The sequence below is a fragment of the Metarhizium album genome (genome assembly GCF_000804445.1).
Source record: "Metarhizium album ARSEF 1941 chromosome Unknown scaffold_11, whole genome shotgun sequence".
NCBI classification, from domain to species: Eukaryota; Fungi; Ascomycota; class Sordariomycetes; order Hypocreales; family Clavicipitaceae; genus Metarhizium; species Metarhizium album.
In genome coordinates this window covers 801263-814587 of record NW_024467585.1, presented here as the reverse complement: position 1 = coordinate 814587, position 13325 = coordinate 801263, and the positions used below count along the sequence as shown (strand labels likewise).

Sequence of the window (13325 nt, the reverse complement as noted above, 5' to 3'; positions counted from 1 at the left end):
CCAGGCGACAAATGCTCTGTGGCCTGCTTCAGAACGTCTCGTTCGACCAAAGCCATCGTGCTGCTGCTGCTGCTGCTGCTGCTGCGTCTGTTGCTGTACGCGGCACGAGTTGGTTGAATCGAAAAGGTTCACACTCACAGGAAGAAAACAAAATTTGTGCGTTCCAGTGTTAGGATAGGGCTCGCGGACTGTCATTCGATTGACAGCTGGCGAGAAGCGACAGACACACCAGCTTGGCATTGACGTTGTTGATTTTCGTTTTTTTTTTATTTTCTCTCTCACTCTCTCGGGCTTCCAAAGCATTGCCATCATGTCGAATGTATCCGTCGGTTCGGCCGATGCCGCGTTTGTGACGACGGCGACCGACGTTCTCAACGAGTACAACCGTCGAGGCAACATGTACGATGCAAAGCTGCAATTCCACAAGCTTCTCGACGACTTGCAATCTCCCGCGGTCTGTGATCGTATCAGGAGAGCTAGGATGGGAACGACCCAGACGGTCCAGAGTTTCGAGAAGGAACACTTGGAGTCGTACGTTGTCTTCCAGCTGGCAATGTCCATGTCTCCCCTGGCCTTTCGATCCGTTCTCTCGGGCACAGTTGACGAGCGGCACTTGGTATTCTGCCACTGGCCTGGCCCTGGGGTCTACGCTGTCGGCGTGGCGGTTGACGGGCGCGGCGGCAAGTTCCTCTCCGCGCGAGAGATTGAGACTCTCGCACAAGGCGTCGAGAGGTATTCCGCCGGCTACGACACCCTCAAGACCGCCCCCCCAGCAGCGAATCGGGGCTTAGAAGCGGGCTGTCAAGTATCTGCGCGTGGTTGACAATGCCATCTCGACCCACAGCTCGCCGCCGCCTAACGGGGGTCGCAGCAATTCAACGACCCGGAGCAGCAGCGCGTTCTCGTGTTTGCAGAGAGGCTCCGCGAGCGGGCCAGGCTGCTCATGACTGTTGACCCGACCGGCAACGTGGTCCAAGTGCAGAGTTCGCTGTACATTGGTCGCTCAGACAAGCTCGAGAACCGGACCAAGGACTACCAGGTGCCCGTCCGCCTCGGCGGCATCAACAAGCTTCTCGTGCTCACACTGAACGTCCTGGAGACGATGAACCTCCAGTCCAGCCTCCATGCTCGGCCCGTTATCCGCATCTGGGAGCGGCATCAGCTGCCATTTGCAGAGCGGCTTGTCGCGACACCGGCCGAGTCGCTGGTGGCCCAAAACAGCTTCAACGCCAAGGAAGCCAGTGGCCGAGCCATCTGCATGGCCATCCAGACGGAGTTGATGGCCGCCAAGGTCCAGGTGTTTTCCATCAGACCGTTCCTGAGGCAACACCTGAGAGACGTCAAGACGGAACTTGAAGCAAGATTAAAGTTCATTGACGGCTTGAAGTGGCTAAGCCGCTCGACACTGAAGCAGAAGGCCATCAAGACGAAGGAACAACTCGAGGCCTTCTTGGCATTGAAGCCGATGGCGTGGACCACAGCCGTGTCCATGCTCCGGTCAAAGGCGGAAAGGCTTGACAAGCAGTGGGACACGCTGTTGCGCTTGAAGGTGCAGATGAACTCCATCATGGACCTTCAACGCGCCATGCTGCCGCCGTCTGAGGCATCGCGCCTATAGTCGGCAAGGCGTCAGTTTTCCCTGACCAACACGGCAACATGGGGCAGCAGGATTTCCCGCTCTCCACTTGCAAGCTGGCCTCAGGCCGTTATCATCGCCGGATGTTGATGAAATGGATGTTGATTAACTTTGCTTTGGAGCTTCTGTAAACTGTATCCAGATGGATACAGAAATATATTCTTTTGCTTGTCCCACCATCTTCCATTGTCCTCTGCAGTCTTGTGCTATCTTCTTGTACTGTCTTCTACTATTGCTAGACTGTACTTTTATTAAAGTGAAACAAGAAACAAGCAAGCTGTTTTAAACAGACTGCGTCTGCAATATGCTACTTGTAAATTGGGAGGATCACGGTGTTAACCGAGACCATCTCGTCGATATACGTTGCCCTCACCCCACGTACAAGATGAGGAGCCAGAGGTGTAAAACGGGACAACAGCAGTCGTTGGATGCGGTCTGCTGGAAAGACAAAACTGATGTATTAGGGTGGCAATCTCGTATTCTATTCGTTTTAGGCTGATGCTTGTAATATCGTATTCTACTCGTTCTAGCCTGCTGCTTGCGATCTCAATAAACTTGCGCGTCAGTCTATCCTGCACATGTGCTGGTGATGCAACAGGGCTCAGTTACAGGAGTGTATTCAGGGCTTAGATCAAAGGACATTCGCTTTTAGTATCGTGTAGTGTTACACAGAACCTCATACAACTAGCCGCAATACACAAATGTCAAGGGCTGGCCTCAATGATCAGGGCTTGGAGCAAATGACTCAGCTCACATATCATATCGTGTAGTCTGGAAGTTCTTGTTTCCTTAGTCTGAAGGACCCGACCAACAAGGGCCATATGTACAAGAAGTGCGTGTAACCTGACTAGATGACTTTGTGCGTTGCAGTTGGTTTTGTGGTTCAAGTCTTGTTGTGCTCGACCGCAAGTTCCGTGTAACGGCAACCGTACAACAAATCGCGACTCGGCACACCCAGACTGGGTGCAACTTGCCATCAGCTCCGTCGATTCCATGAAAACTACAACTAGCCAGTCAAGTTGAGTTACTGCTGCAAGCTCTGTCATCACAGCTTGGGCGACATGTAAGAGGACCGACGTCAACAGACTGGGCACACCGCAATCAACACAGACGCATTTCTCCTAGTCAAGTTGAATGACTATTATTTGCGCAATTGCTCACCCCGACTTGGATTTTGGCAGCGTGAAAGCTTGCGGGAACGTGTTGACCGACAAGTCAAGCTGCGGACAACGAGGCCCCGTGTTCCCAATCTGAAAGCAGTCGAGACAAAGCCGATGATTTGAAACCATGTTCGAGTCTTCCATTGATGCATGTGCAGCCATCTATGCCTAGTGCCTTTGTGCCTTGATTCTCAGACTCGCGAGTGGTCTATGAGGGCATCGTGACAGCCGCAACATTCGTGCATTGCAGCTAGGCATGTGGCTGAGGCTTGACCGCAAATTCCGTGCAACACGAGCAGTCAGCACTACCACGAGTCCTGATATTCCAAGTTGCTTTGCCGTTAATATTTTTATTCCAGATACCTGGGCAATCAATATAAATTCCTTCTCTCTCACCTTTATCGCCGAACAAGTTCCAAGTGTTCACCTATAGTCCTCCACGATGCCGCCTGTGAACGGCAGCAAAGAACATACCTAGAGATGGATCCGGGCTGCCCCTTTGCTGGGCTCGGGACTCTTGTCGTAACTTTGTGATGCTCCTGTCCACGAGATACCACTTGTGTAAAGCATAAGCCTACAAAGGTTTGCCTCTATTTGCCGGATGAGACTGCCCCGTCTTCATACAACACGCTGATCCTGCACATAGACCGAGGGTGAACATGTCTCCTCCAAAGACCGCGACGAGGCAGTCAATGTGAAAAATCCAGGCCGCGCGTAAGACGACCTGCAATACAATGTGGACAAATTATGCGCGACACCATGCACCCCAGTTGTCAGCTTCCGTTGCAGGCGCCTGCATCATGTCACCAACCGTGTTTGGAAGCAATCCTACGGTCTCGGCCCTGTCGTCGGGTCTCGTCTCGTCTCGGCTCGTCCCCCACGATGCCATGTGCTCAGCCTGGCCTGGCCATGATTACGCCCTGCAGACCTAGGCCAGAGCACCCTCGACGGCGAATCGTGACGAATATCGACGGGGCGGTCCCGTCCCGCCACTGCGTTTCTGTTAATGCCGGGATCGCTCAAAGGTTGCATTCGTCGCCCGCCCCCGTCTGATGAAACGCAACCTCAAAACGGGCATCTCAAGCTGGGGTGCGTGCCGCCACAGATCAGCCCTTGGATGAATCTGTGCTTGAAATCCAATCCTGCCGCATCAGCCGCCAGCGAGTTGCACGTCAGATCCAAGGCCCGGACAAATATTCGGAGAGAAGGGTGCTCTGCTCACGCCACCCAAAGTTCCATGCGCATCGATACTCTGCGGTATAGGGGGGACGAAAACAGGCCATTGGCCGGTGCGAACCATCGTGGGAGAGCAGGCATTTGGCACGCGATCCCTTGCCTATACTGCTGTGTATTAAACCGCGGAATCAATAGTTGTGTATGATTTGGCTGACGCCTCGAAAATAGCCCGTGGTTCTTTTGTTTCTGGGTTCAGCCAGAGCCAACCGGCAGCCGCCATAACATCCGTCTCGTGGACATTGCGGTTGACGGAGCACACGTATGCGGACCGCAGCGAAGCCAGCTCTGAGTTTGCTCGGCATCATCTCGCCGAGCGTGCTTGGTATAAAGTGCGGTGCCCTGGGACGTCTTGAACATGCCGCGCACATATTCACCATCCCCAGATACGCATCGAACCTCCCACGCGCGTCGTCAACTTCCCACGGCACACCAACATGTATTTCCTCGCCGGCGTCACCACCTTCATATCCGCAGCGGCCGCCGCTGCGCTCCAAGTGAGGGATGCCCCCCAGAACGTCAGGGTCAGGGGCGTGAGTCTTCTCGGGACCGGCTGCCCGCCTGGTACTGCCGATGTCCAGGTGGATGCCACGGGCAGCCTTTTCGAGGCCACCTTTTCCGCGTACGAGGTCGAGACCGGACCCGGCACGTTCCCTGCGGACTGGAGGAGGAACTGCAAGTTGACCATCAACTTGCAATTCGATCCCGGATTCCAGTAAGCCTCCCCCCTGCGGCCCGCGCGTTTCGTCCTTTGACGTCGTCTAGGTTCTCCATTGTAGAGACCGACATGATTGGGTTCGCCGAGATTCCGGCCGGCTCCAACGGCCAGTGTATCAACACCTTCTCCTTTACCGGCGGCGGCGCCCAGCACGTCGACTACCGAATTTCCCTGCGCGGGCACTACAGCGGCAACTTTGATCTCCGATCCAGCCCTGGCATCTTCTCGTGGTCGCCGTGCGGTGGTAGCACTGCCATTCTCAACATGAACACGGCCTGCAGCATCAACCCGACTAATCAGCAGGCTCTCATTGCGGCAAGCCACACCCTCGCACAAACGTCCACCGGGGTTTTGCACTAACCAGTGAGCAGGTCGATCACATTAGCGGCAGGCTGAGAGTCAAGTTTGCCGTCCAGTGGCAACGGTGCCGAGCGTAGGGGGGGCCGGGCTTTGTTTTGCTCGCCGTCAGGCTTGGGGCGATGACGAGTTGCCCTTGACCGGAGCACCAGGAGACGTTCATTCTGGCCACAATCTCTACCCTGCCCATGTTTGTTGCTGTTTTTGTTGTTTTTTGCTCGGCTTTGCCTTGTGTGCGTGCCGCCTGGGCTTTGTCAACAGCATTGTTCCATTCATTCTTTCAACTGCTTACTGGTGACGCATGACAGTGACTGTCAACAGAATGATATGCAAACCGGCTCCCAGTGCTACGTGTACGTGACCGTCATATGTTGTGCCGTTTTACCATCCTGGCCTCGCGCACTGTCGACCGCAGCTGCATGCTGGTTTTGAGCACCACTTAGGCAGTACCTGTGTCCGCGCCCTTCCTGTCATTTCAGTGGCCATGATGTGTTATTCAGGAAGTGTGCCTCCGTCACGGGTTGGGATGCAGTAGCCTGCCCCGTTAAAGAGCCGCAACATATATCTACAAACTTATTCTTGTGGCAGTCGTCACATTTCCATTCATATGATGAACGCTAAAAGGAGGCCGACTTCCGAGTCTGTTCGCATCGTGGATTTCTTGGACTTTTCTGTTGACTCATTTCTCGACAAAGTTTCTCGCTACACTCGTGCTGATTTTCACGCCAAAGAAGACTAAAATAACAAGCAGGTCATTCTGACTTGGAAGATGCGCGGCATTAGGATTGTAGGTGTTGTGAATCTCCTTTATGAGAAACCTTGACTTTATGTGTTTGTCTGCATCGGCAGAAACTAGCTTGCTGTCTCCGAGAAGCCCAAGTGCCGTTTTAACTACCTAAAAGATGAATTCCCATGCCTTAGGGCTCTATAGAATTGTCAGAGACTCAACGCTTGTCTAAGCGTTCAGAGGTGGAGGGTATAGTCCCCTTTAATTTGACTTAATATAATAGTATAATAGCTACTAAATTAGCAGTAAACTAGCACCTAAGAAGTCTATATATACAAAGAGAAGAATTTCCTGCTTAAATAGAAAGAGGCTTAGAGATTAATATAGTTATTACTACTAACCTAATTAGCTATAAAGTTACTATAAGGCTCCTTATATAACCTACTGTTTACTCTACTTTAAACACCCTACTAATACTGGCTAGGTGTGGCGTGGACAAGCGAGGGACTAGGGTTAGTCGTGGCAGCGGTCGAGCGTCAGAAGAGTCGGCATCGTCCTTCCCAGCCGTGGAGCATGCTCGCGAGGGGCATGTCACAAACTCTGTCATTGTTATTTTTTTTCTTGTGTTTTACATGTTTTTGCCATCCCAAACACGCAGCCTGCTCGTCAGATATACAGGTCAAAGACGACTTCGGGCCCGACGAGGAAAAAGGCAAGTGAGAGACGTGTGCTGCACGTCTGGTGTGCATGGCTGGCCGAGACCGGGCGCATCATGACGGATCACGCAGGTTTGAGATGCGAGGGTGAGGAGCGCAGGCACCGAGCATGTAGATGCCTTGGTCATCCGGCTAGTTTGTCGAGACACATTGTTAGACCCAGGCCCCCGCTGACAAGGCGCCTGTGTCGCGTTGTAAATGCAGGCCGGCATCGAGCGGAACAAGTCACTTCATCACGGCAGCCAGCATCATGGGCAGGGGCAAGAGAGCGCATATAACGAATGAAATTGGTCTATGGTAGCATCTAGATACATGAAGGAAACGTAAGAACAATTATACATGTAAAATGCCAACCCAAGGGGTTTTCGTTTGCCAAGTACAAAACGGAATCATTAATTACACCGTGACCGAGGCCTCACCGGCGAGGCCCGCAAGACACGCGTCCGCATCAGCACGCGCCGGGCGACTGGCACTGGCTCGTGTTGACGTTCTGGTTGGCGGCCAAGCAAGCCTCGTACTGCGTCTGGCACGTCCCGCTCTGGCTCCCGCTCTGGCTGCTCCCGCTCTTGCCCAGGAGAAGGCCGAGGGTGCGGCGCAAGGGGCCCTTGGTGGTCGGGAGGACCAGCTCGCCCGAGTCGGAGCGCTTCATGGCCGGGCAGTTCCAGTTGAACTGCATGCACTGGTCGTACTGGGTCTTGCAGGCCTGGGCGCAGGCGCTGGGGGCCTGGGCGAGCGGGAAGACGGGGCAGTTGGCGCTCACGGCGTTGCTGTACAGCTTGATGGGGCTGGAGGCGTACTGGTCCGGGTTGTCGTTGCAGTTGACGACGGGCATGGGGATGCCGCAGATGGGGTTGGCGACGCTCTGGCAGATGCTGGCGGCCTTGGGAGGGCACCCGGGCGCCGGCGTCGGCGCGCACGGAGCGACGATGGTGGTGACGGAGGCTCCCGCGGGCGGCGACACGCACTGGCTCTTGCTGCACGAGCCAAAGACGCACTTGAGGCAGCAGAGCTCGATGGACTTGCAGAACTCGATATACTTGAAGCACTCGGCGGCACCCGCGAGGCCGGCGCTCTTGAAGCACGAGGCCGACTGCAGCTTGCACTGGGCGGCCGACTTGATGCAGCCCAACTTGTCCGACCATTCCGGCACCGGGGGGGCGCACCAGCCTCCAATCCTGTACTCGCAGCTCGACGAGGGAACCGTGGCCGTGGTGGTGCAGAGCGCCGACGTGACAAAGGTGGCGCTCGTCGCGACAGACGACGTCAGCGTGGCAGGAGTGGTGGTCTGGGCGGTCGTGCCCGGCACGGACTCGGTGACGGTCGTGACGACGGTCGTTCCCGGGATGCTGACGGTGGTGGCGACGGTCGTTGCGGGGACAGTCGACACGGGAGTTGTGGACGGCGTGAGGGTGGAAACAAACGTCGTTGCCGGCCCAGAGACAGTCGTTGTAGACCCGCTGATGGTGGAAATAAGCGTGGTTCCTGGGATGCTGAGAGTGGTGGTCAGAGTGGTTCCCGGGACGCTAGCCGTGGACACGAGAGTGGTTCCCGGCGCGGACTCGGTGACGGTCGTGATGACCGTTGTTCCGGGGATGCTGACAGTTGTGACGGCGGTTGTTCCGGGGACAGTCGACACGAGAGTAGTGGACGGCGTGAGAGTGGAAACAAAGGTAGTTGCCGGCCCAGATACTGTTGTTGTAGACCCGCTGACAGTGGAAACAATAGTAGTTCCTGGAATGCTGAATGTTGTAGTGAGAGTAGTTCCTGGGACGCTGACCGTGGACACAACAGTAGTCCCCGAGGGAATAGGAGCGGTATCTGTGAAGCTAGAGACGACAGTGGTTCCTGAGGGGACAGGAGCGGTATCTGTGAAGCTAGAGACGACAGTGGTTCCTGAGGGGACGGGAGCGGTATCTGTGAAGCTAGAGACGACAGTGGTTCCTGAGGGGACGGGAGCGGTATCTGTGAAGCTAGAGACGACAGTGGTTCCTGAGGGGACGGGAGCGGTATCTGTGAAGCTAGAGACGACAGTGGTTCCTGAGGGGACGGGAGCGGTATCTGTGAAGCTAGAGACGACAGTGGTTTCCGGGAGCGTGGAAACAGGAGTTGTCGTAGGGGTTGGTCCACACTGGCTACCAGTGAATGTGCTAGTGCAGGTGACGATAGCGGTGCCGGCCGGGCCGCTCGCGTTAGGTGCAGTGGACTGGCCGGGCATTGTGGGAGTTGGCGCGCAGTCAGTGCCTGTGAACACGCTTGTGCATATAGTGGGCGCCGGGCCGGTAGTCTCGGGGCCGGTAGGCTGGGGACTAGTTGGTACACCGGTCGACTCTGGGCCGGTAGGCAGAGGGCCGGTAGGAGCGGTATCTGTGACACTGGAGGCGATGGTGGTTCCCGGGAGCGTGGAAACAGGAGTTGTTGTAGGGGTTGGTCCACACTGGCTACCAGTGAATGTGCTAGTGCAGGTGACGATGGCGGTGCCGGCCGGGCCGCTCGCGTCAGGTGCAGTGGACTGGCTGGGCATTGTGGGAGTTGGCGCGCAGTCAGTGCCTGTGAACACGCTTGTGCATATAGTGGGCGCCGGGCCGGTAGTCTCGGGGCCGGTAGGCAGAGGACTTGTGGGCACGCCAGTTGACTCTGAGCCGGTAGGCAGAGGACCTGTGGGCACGCCAGTTGACTCTTCGCCAGTAGGTTGAGGACCTGTGGGCACACCAGTTGACTCTGAGCCGGTAGGCTGGGGACCTGTGGGCACGCCGGTTGACTCTGGGCCGGTAGGCAGAGGACCTGTGGGCACACCAGTTGACTCTGAGCCGGTAGGCAGAGGACCTGTGGGCACGCCAGTTGACTCTTCGCCAGTAGGTTGAGGACCTGTGGGCACACCAGTTGACTCCGGGCCGGTAGGCTGTCCAGGAGTTGTCGTTGGAGCAGGAGTGCACTGGCTACCAGTAAGCACAGTTGTGCAGGTAACAACTGCTGTTCCAGTAGCCTTAGGTCCAGACATGATAGGTCCAGTAACTTGTCCTGGTACAGTTGGAGTTGGGCCGCACTGGGTGCCGGTCAACACGCTTGTGCATGTAACGACAGGCGTGGATGTGGGTGCAGGACTAGTCGGCTGAGGACCAGTGGGCACGCCAGTTGACTCTTCGCCAGTAGGCTGAGGACCTGTGGGCACACCAGTTGACTCCGGGCCGGTAGGCTGTCCAGGAGTTGTCGTTGGAGCAGGAGTGCACTGGCTACCAGTAAGCACAGTTGTGCAGGTAACAACTGCTGTTCCAGTAGCCTTAGGTCCAGACATGATAGGTCCAGTAACTTGTCCTGGTACAGTTGGAGTTGGGCCGCACTGGGTGCCGGTCAACACGCTTGTGCATGTAACGACAGGCGTGGATGTGGGTGCAGGACTAGTCGGCTGAGGACCAGTGGGCACGCCAGTTGACTCTTCGCCAGTAGGCTGAGGACCAGTAGGCACGCCAGTTGACTCTTCGCCGGTAGGCAGAGGGCCGGTAGGCTGAGGACCAGTTGGCACGCCAGTTGACTCTTCGCCAGTAGGCTGAGGACTAGTGGGCACGCCAGTTGACTCTTCGCCAGTAGGCAGAGGGCCGGTAGGCTGTCCAGGAGTCGTCGTTGGAGCAGGAGCACACTGGCTGCCAGTAAGCACAGTTGTGCATGTAACGACAGCAGCCGGGCCAGTGGCGTTAAGTCCCGAAGACCCAGTGACCTGGCCTGGTGCAGTTGGAGTTGGGCCACACTGGGTACCGGTCAACACGCTAGTGCACGTAACAGGCGTGGTTGTGGGTGCAGTTCCAGTGGCTTCAGGTCCGGTAGGTGCAGTTCCTGTGTTCTCGGGCCCAGTAGGAGCAGTTCCTGTGTTCTCAGGTCCAGTAGGAGCAGTTCCTGTGTTCTCGGGCCCAGTAGGAGCAGTTCCTGTGTTCTCAGGTCCAGTAGGAGCAGTTCCTGTGTTCTCGGGCCCAGTAGGAGCAGTTCCTGTGTTCTCAGGCCCAGTAGGCTGGCCAGGAGCAGTGGTGGGAGTCGGCGGGCACTGACCACCAGTAAGTGTGCGTGTACATGTCAAGGCAGTGGTGCTAAGAGCTGGGCCTGTAGGCGCCGGGCCAGACATGGAAGGGCCAACGCCACTGGTGTAGCCAGGCATATTGGTGGCACCAGGTAAGCAGTCGCTGCCGGTTAGTACAGTAGTACAGGTAACAGGCGTAGGAGGGACGGGTCCGGTGGTTTCAGCGCCAGTTGGCGCGGGCCCAGTAGTGTCGGTACCAGTAGGAAGAACCGTGGAATCAGCGACGGTGGATGTGCCGGTACCAGTAGGGGCCGAGCCAGTCGAGTCGGTGCCAGTAGACTCGACGGGCGTACCAGTAGGAGCAGGCGTGCATTGGCTACCCGTCATGACGCTCGTGCATGTAATGACTGTACCAGGGAGACCTGACTCTGAGGGCATACCAGTGGCTGCAGGCAGGCAGTCGGTGCCGGTCAGGATGCTTGTGCATGTAATTGGCGTTGTTGTAGGAGCGGGGCCGGTCGGGGCAGGGCCAGTTGCATCGGGTCCAGTTGGGGCAGGGCCGGTACTGTCAGGGCCGGTCGGGGCCGGGCCAGTTGCATCGGGTCCAGTTGGGCCAGGGCCGGTACTGTCAGGGCCGGTCGGGGCAGGGCCAGTTGCATCGGGTCCAGTTGGGGCAGGGCCGGTACTGTCAGGGCCGGTCGGGGCCGGGCCAGTTGCGTCGGGTCCCGTTGGCGCAGGAACCCCAGCCGAGACCGTGACAGTCACAGTAACTGGGGCGGAACACGCGGGCAGTGTAAAACTGGGCAAGCTGGACGGGCTCGAGCCATCACTAGTGGCGGGCAGCTCGCCCGGATTTCCGGGCGCCACAGGTACGCATGGCTGCGAAGACAAGAGATCCTTGGCCTCGTATACGCTCAAACGACCACGGCCGCCGCATAATTCGGTGCTGTTTCCGCGACAAGCAGCATCGCACTCCGAGTCATTGACCGTCGTGGTTGCCGGGTTGAGCAAGGTACCGCACCAGCATTCACCTGCGTCCGACGGTTAGCTCGCTCAATGCTCAGGTTTTTTTGGGGTTTTTTTCCTTTTTTTTGGCACGTGGGGGACGGGGCCTACCTCCAAACTCGGTGCCGGCATAGGGGAATCCCTTGGCCTTGCACGCGGCGATACATGTGTCAGGTGTGACGGTGGCCGGGTCGACGCCGCCGGACCATGTCAGCGTCCGTCCCTTGTTCGTGTCGTCGGTGAAGCAGCCAATCGGCTTGTAATCCTGAACAGAGACCTTCTCGGGCTTCTTGGGGTAGGTCTTGTCCTCCCAAACGGACAGCGCCGCGTTTCCTCCACACTTCTGGGTCTTGTCGCCGCTGCAGGGAAGCGAGCAGACGCTTTCGTCGGCGGCACTGCCGCCAAGAGTGTTGCCACAGAAGCAGACGCCGTAGTACTTGAGGCCAGCGTATCGGAAGCCATTTCCTATATGCAAAACCCGTGAGCGTTTCGCCTTTGCGTGTCACGACTCATGAGCAGACCATGGGGGAAACCCACCTTTGCAAACGGCAGAGCACTTCTCGACCGTCATCTGGCTCTGGTCGGTGCTGGACCGCATGAGGAGGGCGGCGGGGCTGCCGTCTTTGATACAGCCGACATATTCAAACGTTTTGCCTACATTCCCACACGGGGGCCTCTCCATCTTTGTGGCCAGGGCCACAGTGGCCAGGCCCGAGGCCAGTGTGGCCGCGATTAGAGAGCGTACCATGACCAAAACTGACTCGGAACGAATGTGAGGGTGTTGGGGTCAAGCGAGAGGAATTTGAATTTGCCCTTGGGCAATTAGTTGCGGACTGAAAGAGTGTCTTGGTTTTTTGGTTTTTTTTTCCCTTGCTTTTCTTTGTTTCTTGAAAGCACACGCGGGGAATATATACAATCCAGACCGGGCAAAAGCACAAGCAAAGCCTCTTCTGCTTTGATACCGGCCGTGTTCGCGCCGGCGGCAGGTCAGCCGCCGATGGCAGCCATGAAGTCATCGCACAGACACTGAGCTTCAGAGTCTCAGCTCCGACCAGCGGTGCGTGCCTCTGCAGTGCCGTGGACTGGACGGCGTACACGTTTGACAACAGCATCCCGGCCCGCCGGCCGAGCACTAGACAAAGTCTAAAACCAAGGAAACGTCCAGGCACAGGCGAGCCTGCCCGGCTTGCAAAGGCACATCCGAGCGGGGTCGATGGAAATTCGATCGCGGTTCAGGCCCTGGCCTGAAACACTAGGCTGATTGGAAGGGCTGGCATCGCTCGACGCCCGTACATCTTTAGCGTCTTGCTGCCACCGAGCGCCAGCCCCGGGGCGATGACAGATCCGGGCTCTGATCTGCAAATCGCCACTGCCTGGCCGGGCTGGCCACTCAGGCCACGCTTCCGCGCCAAGTTAAGGTTCGCGGTGTGGCCACTGGGCTGCGTGCTCCAGAGATATCCGTCGTTGTTCTACGCCCACGTCCGTCTGCAAAACAGACTACCGGCCTAGCGGCAACGCCTGTTCCTGGCTAGTCGGGCAGCGGCTCCACGGACCTGACACAGATGGTGTCGAAACGGAGACGGAGGCACCAGTCTTGGCCGCCGACGGTCAAGGCGCGACGCCTCTGCCCGTCCTGTTTTGTCCCCAGCTTCCGAGCGCCGTTTTGGCGAGCTTCGTGGAGCGTTGCAGAGGCTCGCCAAGGAAATCTCGTCGCCGTCTCACCATGGCCAAGATGTGGGCTCCGTCCACCGTTCGTCGTAGTTTCAT

At 57.1% G+C, this 13325-nt stretch overlaps 3 protein-coding genes across 3 annotated transcripts; 2 read left to right on the top strand and 1 right to left on the bottom strand.

Annotated features, from left to right (window-relative positions):
- Positions 1-310: 310 nt before the first annotated feature.
- Positions 311-1618, top strand: MAM_04993 (uncharacterized protein; the record flags this gene model as incomplete). The annotated part of the gene is made up of 2 exons (XM_040823791.1): positions 311-805; positions 872-1618. 2 exons carry the CDS (start codon positions 311-313, stop codon positions 1616-1618), a joined length of 1242 nt encoding a protein of 413 aa, XP_040678462.1.
- Positions 1619-4466: 2848 nt separating this feature from the next.
- Positions 4467-5107, top strand: MAM_04992 (uncharacterized protein; the record flags this gene model as incomplete). Its single annotated transcript, XM_040823790.1, has 2 exons — positions 4467-4744; positions 4795-5107. The coding sequence occupies 2 exons, from the start codon at positions 4467-4469 to the stop codon at positions 5105-5107; spliced, it is 591 nt and encodes a 196-aa protein (XP_040678461.1).
- A 1888-nt stretch (positions 5108-6995) lies between these two features.
- On the bottom strand, positions 6996-12306 carry MAM_04991 (trans-sialidase; the record flags this gene model as incomplete). The annotated part of the gene is made up of 3 exons (XM_040823789.1): positions 6996-11584; positions 11670-12023; positions 12096-12306. The coding sequence occupies 3 exons, from the start codon at positions 12304-12306 to the stop codon at positions 6996-6998; spliced, it is 5154 nt and encodes a 1717-aa protein (XP_040678460.1).
- Positions 12307-13325: the final 1019 nt, after the last annotated feature.